The sequence below is a fragment of the Neolamprologus brichardi genome, chromosome 16, assembly GCF_056152115.1.
Source record: "Neolamprologus brichardi isolate AB-2024 chromosome 16, ASM5615211v1, whole genome shotgun sequence".
Lineage (NCBI taxonomy): Eukaryota > Metazoa > Chordata > Actinopteri > Cichliformes > Cichlidae > Neolamprologus > Neolamprologus brichardi.
Genome location: NC_142119.1, coordinates 9,856,054 through 9,867,904, shown reverse-complemented (window position 1 = coordinate 9,867,904; position 11,851 = coordinate 9,856,054). Strand labels below are relative to the sequence as shown.

Genomic DNA, 11,851 nt, shown 5'->3' with positions numbered 1-11,851 from the left:
ACCCTTTAGTTTATCCATCCATCCATTTACAATAATGGGGCATGTAATGCAGCAGTATTTTTTATAGGAGTTATGTCAGGCATAAAATTATCATGCTACCATTATGTTGCTTCTATGGAGTGGACTTTTTTGTCCAGCACATCTCACAGATGCTAAACTGAATTGAGATATGGGGGATTTAGAGGCCAAGGCAACATCTCAAACTCATTATTGTGCTCCTCAAACCATTCCTGAACCATTTTTGCTTTAAGGCAGGGAACATTATCTTGCACATTATCAGGGAATATGGTTTCCATTAAAGGGTGTACAGTTGTCCCTCACTATAACGTGGGACAACTGTTTTTGCAGTGTAATTACCCTCTGCACAGCCTTCCTGTTCTCAGTAGTGGCCCCTTTGTACCAAACACCCAGGCAGTAGGAGACCACGCACTCTACTGAGGGGTGGTAGAAGGCCAGCAGCAGCTTCTGGTTCAGGTTATTCTTCCTCTGGTCCTGGCAGAATAGGATGCGGCCCAGTAAGTCCCTTGAGGCATTTGGGATGTTTTGATGGAGCCAGGATTCAGTTACAATCAGTAAACGACACTCATAGACAAATCTGTTATAGTAGGTTGTGATTGTAGCTCCTCCATTTTCTTTGTGAAGGATCTTGCATTGGTGAGGAAGATGAATAGATACATAACATGCAGGGGCATGTCCGTCAATGATGGTCCTTCTCCTTGCTCCTCTTCTTTCTTGGGTTTCTGCTCCCTGAGGTATTCAATAAGCAGCTGTGAGTTGTGGCCATTAAATCAGGAGAAGGAGCTTTCTTGTCTTGATGTCAGTGGCTTCTATTTCCTTTTTTGGCTAGCTTATTATCCAAGCAGGGTATTTGATCACCTGCAGACAGTGTTGGGAAGGTTACTTTAAAAATGTATTCCACTACAGATTACAGAATACATGCCGCAAAATGCATTTTGTAACGTATTCTGTTACGTTACTCAACGAGAGTAACGTATTCTGAATACTATTAATTAATAATATTACCAAGCTCTCAGAGCTTTGCGATTAATAACCAATACTCTTTTGATGTATTTGTTTCGCAACTACTTTCTTCTCCTTTCCCCGTTTGCCACTGATGAACTGATAACACTATCGGAGTTATTACTGTACAACTGTGACATTTAGGAAATCAAAATATTCATATTTTCATACATTCTTGTGTGTGTGTGTGTGTGTGTGTGTGTGTGTGTGTGTGTGTGTCTGTGTGTGTGTGTGTGTGCGCGCGTGCGCGCGTGCGTGTGTGCGCGTGCATGTGTGCGCGTGCATGTGCACTCGCATATGCCTTAGAAGAATGAAAAAAGTTACTTCAAACTGTATGATGCAATTTACTTCATAATATCAACATGGCCCCTTAAGGCAAATTCATGACTTTAACATTTGGCTACACAAAGCTGCCCCCTGGTGATGTAAGCATACCTTAATGAGTCATTAATGACCTATACTGTGCCTTTGCATCTATCTCACTTGCACTGTGGAAAACAACAGGCCAGGCCTCAGAGGAGTGGCCTGACTACAGCCAGTCTCGAGTGGCCTGACTACAGCCAGTCTCTAAACCTCTAATTATGACCCAGTGGCAACAGTGAGCTCATGGGATGTTCTCCCATTTACCTCTGTAATTACAGGGATCCAGTGGCATTGATCTAATGTGTTATTTCATAACAACCACTCAGCATACCTTTGGGTTTTTATAACAGAGAATTTGTGGTGGTCAACAGGTCATTATGTCTTTTGCCTCTAGAGAGCAATTAAAATGCAGCTTGGTATTAACTCTCACAAATACGAGCTCTTCGACAACAACAATAAACGTACTGTTTATAATAGTAGTTTTCTCTTTCATAAAACAAGTAATGATGCAAATGCACCAAAAGTTTAAGGAGTCAAATAAATGTTTCTGATTGTCAGAAGAGAGTGAATCTTATATTTTAAATGTAGACTTTCCACAGGTCTACAGCCAACATCTCTTTCAGAATTAATAAATCATTCTTCTTACAGGTTGTGTATAAATTACATTCAGCGTTTCATGTTCTTTATGACTTTCAGTCTCATGAACCTTGCAATTCCTTTCTAGAGGGCTGGTGTTGGTAGGGTAACCTCGTAGTAAAGATCAGTAAAACTGAAAAATATTATGTTAACTTAACCAGAAAGTATCAGGGGAGAAGATGTGAGTTTTGTCACATCATTATTGTCATGGATTGCAGTGTGGCTAGCAGGAGTAGGACCCAAAATGCAGGACTCAGACTCAGGGGATGAACTCAAAATCGCAGCTTTATTTGCTGGCAGGAAAAACATAAATTAAAGTTCACAGGGAATTAACAAACTAAGACTCACGGGGAGACACAGGGAGATCCACACATCAAGAGGGACGACGCGACACTGACTCAGAGAAACACAGGGTTTAAATACACTGGGAAGTAACGAGGGGAATGAGACACAGGAGAGCACAGCTGGGAGAAATCAGAACTGACGAGACAGGGAGCAAAGTAGGATACACTCACATGAGACACAGACCTTCAAAGTAAAACAGGAAGACGCAAACTAGACTAGGGGAGACAGAGCAGCTAAGAAACACAGACAATACCAACAACAAAGAGACACAGAGGGGAGCTACTAAATACTCAGAGAACTAAACAGAATACAAGAAAACCAAACAAAGGCACTACACTAAAGAATAAGCTGGGACAACAAAGTGAACTAAGAACATAATACAAAAATCACAGAGGCACAAGAACTCAAAACACTGGGTCACTGACCCAGGACCGTGACAATTATGATAGTCAAAAAAGTCTGAACGAGTCTTGACCACTTCATGTATGCCCAAAGAGATTTTAAAATGTGAATCCGGATCCAGTATTCTCAGGAAATTGCAGTAATTTCACTGTAGTTTTATCGTAAATAAACACATGTGGTTTATACTGTATAGTAAAATTATTATTTTGCTGGACTCCCTTAAAACAGCCATGTATTATGGTGAGCTGTGTGACAGGCAGGGGTTGGACCCAAACGCAAGTCTCGGACGCAAAAACGTAACTGAAAGCGGCAGCTTTATTGTTGAAAAAACAAACTAAAACAAAAAGAGTTGAACACTAAGGACACTAACAATAGATACTAACAACTGGACATGACATAACATGACATAACATGACATAACATGACATAACATTACACGACATGACATGACATGACACGACACGACACGACACGACACGACATGACATGATGGGAGAACACACAACTAACAGAAGAAAACACAGCTCCAAAGTCTTCACACACTCCCGTTCTCTGTTGCCTGTTGGGGGGGGGAGTTGGCCGTCCGATTGAGTCTGGAGTGTGGGGCCTCCCTGCTGCTGCGGAGTCGTGGCGGTCTGCTTCTCTCCACCCCAGGGAAGAGAGTAACGCTACCTGAGTCTGGGTGCAGTTTCGCTCTTTAGGGGCAAGGGTACCTAGACCTGGGGTATAAAGTACGCTTGGGGAGTGTGATTGTGTGTATAGTGTCTCTTATGTCTGTCTCCACGTTGGGTGAGTGCTGAGTAATTGCATATGAGAGCATGAGGGTGGGAATGGATGTTTGTATCTGTGTGTAACTGTTTGTCTGTGTCTATATGTCAGGTCGGGTATCAGACGCCACCTCTCTAGGGACATCTCAGGCCCTCCATGGTATGGAGGCCTATCTCCCCCCACCACTCCCCCTGCCACTTGCAGACAACCTCAGTCATCGGTGCATTGGTGGTTCTTGATGTCCGGGGATGGGCGTCCAGGTACGCACTGGCTCACTCCTGGTGGCTGCTTGTCAGGGCCTGGAGCCTGGGGCTCGTTCAGGCCCCTTCGGGGGGTGGGATGCCCTCGGCAGAAAATACAGCTAACAGGGAGAATGCAACAATGAACAGAGGGAGACCGAAGACTTAAATACACATGCAGAATAACAAAGGGATGGGAGACAGGCAGGAACACAGTTGGGACTAATCAGACCAGACAACATAGGGAAGAAGTTAAACTAAATACAGTGAACACAGGACAAAAGACTACGAAAATAAAACAGGAACCAAGACACACTCTAAGATGTGGAATGACTAAATACAAAGAACAGGGGGGACCGAGAGACACAACAGGGAAACAGATCAATTAACACAGAAACAGAACTCAACATGCACAAGAGAGAGACAACATAAGCAACAGGGACACAGTGGAGGCACAGCATACCACCATGACTAAAACTAAACACAAGGATATGAATAAAGCCAGGAAACACCGACACTGGGTGAACGTCCCAGGACCGCGACAAATACTAAACAAAACAAGAACCAAAACCAGGGAGATGAACTACATTTTAGAATACTGTATAAACCATAATCTCAAAAAGAAGAAAACGTAAACAACACCATGGAAGAATTCTAATATAATAAATAATAAAATATTAATTCCTCCTGTAGGCCCATCACTCTACAGGAGGAATTAACAGATACTGTTCATAATTTTTATGGATGGAATTTCTAGGCGTAACCAAGTGGTGAAAGGCTTCCGCTTGGGTGGTCTCAGAACTTTGTCACTTCTATTTACATATGATGTGGTTCTGCTGGCTTTAAGTGGTGGCCTTCAGCTTCCACTGGAGCGATTTGCAACCAAGTGTGAAGTAGTGGGAATGAGAATCAGCATATCCAAGTCTGAGGCCATGGTCCTCAGCCAGAAAAGGATGGAAAGCCCAGTCTGGGTCAGTGCCGAGTTGCTGCCCCAAGTGGAGGAGTTTAAGTATCTCGGGGTCTTGTTCACAAGAGAGAGTCGAAGGGATCAGGAGATTGACAGATGGTTTGGTGCTTCGGTTGCAGTAATGCTCTGCTGGTCCGTCGTGGTGAAGAGAAAGCTAAGCGTAAAAGCTAAGCGTAAAAGCTAAGCGTAAAAGCTAAGCGTAAAAGCTAAGTGTAAAAGCGAAGCTCTCGATTTACCAGTTGATCTACATCCCTACCCTCACCTATGGTCACAAATTTTGGGAAAACGACCAAAAGAACAAGATTGCGGATATAAGCAGTGGGAATGAGCTTTCTCTGAAGTGTGGCTGGCCTCTCCCTTAGCAATCTGCAGTCTACAAACAAGCATATGATCAGAATCCCCAGTGTGTCAGCTAGGATATTAATATGTGGTTCTGAAAGGAGACATAGTTTCAGGAATGCAGCCACAACACACGACAAATGATCCACTTTTTAGGTGGTAGCTCGGAATAGTATTACGTTGTGGCAAGTTAAGAAGCAGAGTTTTTAATTCACATTATGGATAATGTTTCTACAGTGAGAATTTTTAATCTGTTAGCATTCAATGAGACAGCTAATTACAGAGCTGCTCTCTTTTCTGCCACTCTAGTGTGTTACTTTGCAATTGTATTTCTTAATGTCACAGTCATCATGATTATTGTCTTAGATGAAAGCTTACATGAACCTATGTATATTTTAGTATGTGTGTGTTGCATTAATGGGCTTTATGGAAGCACAGGTTTCTACCCCAAGTTCCTCATTGACCTCCTTTCATCTTCACAGGTCATCTCTTATAGTGAATGTCTTTGTCAGGCATTTGTAATGTACTCTTTTGTTTGCAGTGACACATCTATTCTTGCAGTCATGGCTTATGACAGGTATTTGGCCATATGCCAACCACTTGAATACCACTCTGTCATGACAAAAAAGAAGCTCTCCAAACTAGTATGCTTCTCTTGGTTAACACCTTTCTGCATTTTCTCCATTAACATTATGCTGACAGACAGGCTGATATTCTGTGGTACAGACATTCAGAGACTCTTCTGTGTTAATTGGCTGATTGTTAAAGTTGCCTGCCCTGGCATGGACACTCTTGTCAATAGTGCCTTTGCATATACTACGCTTTCAATTTACATATTTCACTGGATTTTTATTGTTTGGACTTACATCTATCTTGTTAAATCATGTGTGCAATCAAAAAAGGACAAGGCAAAGTTTATGCAGACATGTGTGCCCCATTTGATCTCTTTGGTTACTTTTTTTGTAATTGTGATTTCTGATTTGATGCACATGCGATTTGCATCAAATGATGTACCTCAAAGTTTTCAAAACTTTGTTGCTATAGCTGTTCTCTTTATTCCTCCAGTTATGAATCCTTTACTTTATGGATTCAAACTATCAAAGATCCGTAACAGAATTCTTGTTACACTTCATAACAAAAGATGTTGACTTTTTCTTTTAATCCTTATTAGTTACTTGTGATAAGCAGAAGCTATGGAGGCTTTATTAAAACATTTTTCTTAAATTGTAAATAGACCACTGTTTAGTATGACATGACACTGGTAACAGCCTTTGCAAGTCCATTGTTTATAGCTTAGTTTAAGATTCTGACTTGACTTAAATTACATGAAAAAAAGAGGTTCAGAGTAAGTGTGTGTGATTTGAGAAAACTTATGCAAAAAAAAACCAAAGCCATACCCTGTGTGTACCACCCTTTATCATTGAGTTATCTTAATATAGAGGTCACATTTAATCTTTATGCCACAATGTACTTTACATATCATATTTATTTTCATAATTTGTGAACAATTGCTTTTAAATTTAAATTTTATTTTGCAAAAAAATCCCACTTTAACTTTTTTCCTTGTTGTCCTTTACATACAAAAAATGCAGAGTGAGACACGAAAGTGAGAAAAGGATAACTTGATAAATAAATGCCCATCTTACTTATTATTGTTTGGTCATTTTGATTTCATTGATTAAAGTTAATTACAAAGAGTTTGTACCTCTATGAAACCTGAAGAGCTGAAAATCTTAAGACAGAAACCAAACTGTTAGCAGAATAAACAATTTGGTATTAGTGTTTAGAAAATGTGTTTGCGGGTCTTTTATAGTGCCGAGTGTTTTGATTTTCTTTTCCCTTTTTCATTTATTTTGTCTACTTTTATTGTCTTGAATGTTTCTTTTTTTTCCTTTTTTTTTTCCTTTTTTTTATTTTATAAAAAGGAGAAAGAAAGAGAGGTAGGGAAAGAAAAAGAGCGGGGAAGAGGAACGGTGATAAAGGGCAAAAAACAAAAACCAACAAACAAACAAACAAAAAATACATATATCAATCACCTGGATCACCTGTTGAGAAAGAAAAAAGAGAAAACAAGCAACAAAAAAAGAGAGCAATATAATAAACAGCATCATCGCAATAATCTATGTGAATATAACAGTAAATACTAAATATTGAACATTATTGCGCAGCACGTGGGATCGACAGCGCTTTGAGGTAGGAGCCAAAAAAGGTGTAGTTTGTATGTGTGAGCACCCATGTGTACACCTGTGAGCATGAGCGCGCTTGTATTTTAAAAGTTGCAGTGATGTGCCCGTGAGCTCCGCCGGCAGCCAGCTGTGCCAGAGTGACCGAGCCCCAGGCCCAGAGGCCGAGGGCATCCCACCCCCCGAAGGGGCCCGAGCGAGCCCCAGGCTCCAGGCCCTGCCAAGCTAGGAGTGAGCCCGTGCGTACCTGGACGCCCATCCCCGGACATCAAGAACCACCAATTCACCGATGTCTGAGGGCGTCTGCCACTGGCAGGGGGAGTGGTGGGGGAACATAGGCCTCCATACCGTGGAGGGCCTGAGATGTCCCTAGAGAGGTGGCGTCTGATACCCGACCTGACATATAGACACAGACAAACAGTTACACACAGATACAAACATCCATTCCCACCCTCATGCTCTCATATGCGATTACTCAGCACTCACCCAATGTGGAGACAGACATAAATAGACACTGTACACACAATCACACTCCCCAAGCGTACTCTAAGCCCCGGGTCTAGGTACCCTTGCCCCTAGAGGGGGAAACTGCACCCAGACCCAGGTAGTGTTACCCTCTTCCCTGGGGTGGAGAGAAGCAGACCGCCCCGACTCCGCAGCAGCAGGGAGGCCCCACATTCCAGACCCCAATCAGACGGTCAACTCCTCCCAGCCCCCCCGCCCCAACAGGCAACAGAGAATGGGGGTGTGTGAAGACTCCAAACCTCCCTCCGCCCGCTCATATGCAGTGTTGATGCATGTGTGTTCTAAGGTGCATTTAAAACCCAGGAGGGCATGGAGCTAACTGCCAGAGAGCAGCAGGTAAGTGCATAGCCCCTCCTGACAGCCCTCAATATATACGTGTATTTAAAATTAAAAGGTGGGCAACGGCGCCAGGGGTGAGGTTGTACACCCTGATGGTCTTCTGGATGCCGTGTAGTGTGTCCACCCCCAAGGTCCTATATGTATGTGTTATGAGAGTGTGAGTAATGTGAATGTCTAAGTTGTGGGATAAAACTGAGGCACAGGCAGCCAGAAGGGGACGGGGGGGGGGGGGGGGGGGGGGGATGCCTCCCCTGCACCCTGGTGACACACCTGTTGTGGGTTTGAAAATGTTGAGCAATGGAACAAACCAACAGAGGCCCAGAAAAGTTCAGTCAAACAATGATTTATTGAGTACACGCATGGGAAGATGTATACTGCAACACCAGCATCGATCTTCCCCGAACAGCTCAATTCAGAATGGTTTCATTCATCAGGGTTACGCCCCTTCATGCATCACAAATGAACATAATATGCATCAGTTATAGTAAATGGTCAATCTTAAACCCCTAAAATTAGACAAAGAAGTTCCTTTTTCTATCACACCTTCCATACAAGGCAATAAGTTGCAAGCCTAAATGGTCCCTGAGGGCTTGTCCTTTTCTTGACTTGGGCGAGAGGCGGGCTACACCCTGGACAAGTTGCCAGTCTGTCACAGGGCTAACACACGGGGACAGACAACCATTCGCACTCACATTTACACCTATGGGCAATTTGGATTAATCAATTAACCTATCCCCACAAACTGCATGTCTTTGGACAGTGGGAGGAAGCCGGAGTGCCCGGAGGGAACCCATGCAAACACGGGGAGAACATGCAAACTCCACACAGAAAGACCCCGGCCTGATGGTGGAATTGAACTCAGGACCTTCTTGCTGTGCAGCAACAGTGCTAACCACCGTGCTGCCCTAAACAGTTAATATTTAATAATCAAATTAAAGTTTCTTTTTATCCAGACTTGATAGTAGAGGGCTTTCAAAACAGTCTCTGATGATGTCTGAGGAACTGGAACAGGTTTGGGATCCAATGTGTTTGAGGACTTGCATGTTGTTCTTCAGATGCTCGGTGTAGATTAGCCTTCTTTCCTTGCAGTCTGAAAGCAAATACAAAGCACAATAAAGCAAACTGCCCATTTCAAAAGCAAATATACAATCTTACATCTAATAGAGCTGACACAATTAATCGTATAATGATTTACAATTGTGATGCATTGCAATGCGGAAAAAAAAGCATTCTTAATCCATTCAGAAGAAACTAATCGATTATTAAATACAGTCCCAGTCAAAAGTTTAAGACCACTTGAAAATAGCAAAAAATCATCTTTTGCATGGTGGGATCTTAACAAGGTTCCAACAACATGCAACAAGCAGAAATGGGAGTGAGACAAAACATTTAACTTAACATTTCACAAACTTAAACTGGGACAGGTTGTTTTACAGCTGATCAAATGTTTAGGACCACATGCCTTTAAAAGGCCAAATCTGTGCAAAACTGTGGATTCATTGTCATTTTCTGTCAGGTAGTCAGACTGTCAGGATGTTCTGATGGCAAAAGCAAAAAAACTTTCCTTTTTGAACATGTTCGGCTTGTTGAACTCTCACAGCACGCCATCGCTGCTGAGGTAGGATGCAGTTAAGACGGTCATTCCTTAAATAATCCTGGGCGTGAAGTGGAAGACCTAAAAAATCCTCAACCCGAATTAAGGCCATTAGTGGTGCCGACTGCACCCTCATAACCATCAAATGGCATCTGAGACTGAAGGGCTTCAAAAACCAATTCTCTGATGAGAAAAAAATATAACCTTTTTTTTCTCCTGTAAAAAAATGCAACCTTGATGGTCCTGATGGTTTCCAACCTTACTGGCATGACAAGCAGGTCCCACCTGAGATGTTTTCTTCGCCCTACAGACGAGGGGGTGCCACATGATTGGGGAGATGCTTTTTCCTTCAGTGGAACAATGAAGCTTCAGGAGGGGCAGGGATGTCAAAAGGCTGCTGGCTATGTCCAGATGTTGCAGAGAGCATCCCTCATGACTGAGGGCCCTCATCTGTGTGGTAATGACTGGGTTTTTCAACAGGACAACGCTACAGTACACAATGCCAATAGGACAAGGGACTTCTTCCAGGAAAATAACATCACTCTTTTGGATCATCCTGTATCTTTCCCTGATCTAAATCCAACTGAGAATGGACAACAGTTCCAGACAGTAGATGCCCTTTGTGTGGCCGTCTTCACCACTTGGAGAAATGTTCCCACTCGCCTCATGGAAACGCTTGCATGAAGTGATCAACAAGAACAGCGGACCAATTAATTACTGAGTTCAAGTTTGGAACTTTCTGTTTTGGGGGTTTACCCATGTTTTTTGGAGGTGTGGTCCTAAACTTTTGATCAGCTGTAAAACAGCAGGTTTCAGTTTAAGCTTTCATTTTAATAAATTACATGCTCAAAAAATGTTTTGCCTCACTCCTATTTCTTCTTGTTGCATGTTGAAGCTCTACTTGGAACCTTGTTAAGATCCAACCATGCAAAATATGATTTTTTGCCATTTTTCAAATGGTCTAAAACTTTTGATCAGGACTGTACAACCTAAAAATAACAGCAATTTGTTTTCTTCAGCCTTTCTTCACATACATCAAAGTGGCCCAACAAGTGCAGTTTGTGTTCAGACAAGTTTTAAGCAATAAAAAAAGTAGCTTATATGTAACTTCCTTTATTTGTTGATGAAAAGAAACAAACTGAAATGAAGTTATCATGATGCATTAGGAAAAAAATTATATTTTTCGATGCAAAATGTCTGTAGTTTTCTAATAAAATCTCTGTTACTGAGCCTCACAGGTCCTTTTCTTCTGCTGCTGCAGCAGTGGCTTCGCACATGCGCGATTCATTTGCAGTCTGGATGCAGTGGGGTAAAAATCATCTGTTCCATCTTCCACTCTGTCACCAGTTATGAGAGGCAACAGCCACTGATTTGGATCACCACCATGAAAAACAGATTGCGTCATTAAACAGTATCTACAGAAATGTTGTGTATGACTAAAGCAGAAGCCACCAGTACAATGTAAGCCCAAATTACCTACAGCATGCAAAACATGGTTCCTCTAAAGTTTTATCTATTTATTTCAATAACCTAAATGATTAACAACTTCAAAGGCATCTTGGTATAGCAATAGTTTGAAACATAATGGTTTTTGGTAAGAAAAAAAAATGCTACTTTTGAATATCTTACCATCACTAATGTCACACAGTACATCTGAAGAAGACTCAGCTGATTGCTCACCTGTTACACATATCTGGATCCCTTGACCGCCTCACAAAGCTTGGAAATACCCTCATCAGATAGTGTTGTTTCAGTTTTAAGTCCCGGTCGTTGTGTCCTTGGGCAAGACACTTCACCCGTTGCCTACTGGTGGTGGTCAGAGGGCCCGGTGGCGCCAGTGTCCGGCAGCCTCGCCTCTGTCAGTGCGCCCCAGGGTGGCTGTTGCTACAATGTAGCTGCCATCACCAGTGTGTGAATGTGTGTGTGAATGGGTGTGTGAATGGGTGGATGACTGGTTGTGTAAAGCGCTTTGGGGTCCTTAGGGACTAGTAAAACGCTATACAAATACAGGCCATTTACCATTTATGTGTAGTGAGGTTATTCAGAGTATATGACTGACCCAACTCATATTTTTTTTTAAATTTCCTCTACAATGGTCAGGATGGCAGAAGCAGGTCGCAATGAAATACAT

General features: G+C 42.3%; 1 protein-coding gene across 1 annotated transcript; it reads left to right on the top strand.

The window, feature by feature from the left end:
- The first annotated feature begins 5,297 nt into the window (after positions 1-5,297).
- LOC102792837 (olfactory receptor 5M5-like) lies at positions 5,298-6,227 on the top strand. Its single transcript, XM_006808160.1, has one exon. It carries the CDS (start codon positions 5,298-5,300, stop codon positions 6,225-6,227), a length of 930 nt encoding a protein of 309 aa, XP_006808223.1.
- The last annotated feature ends 5,624 nt before the right edge of the window (positions 6,228-11,851 follow it).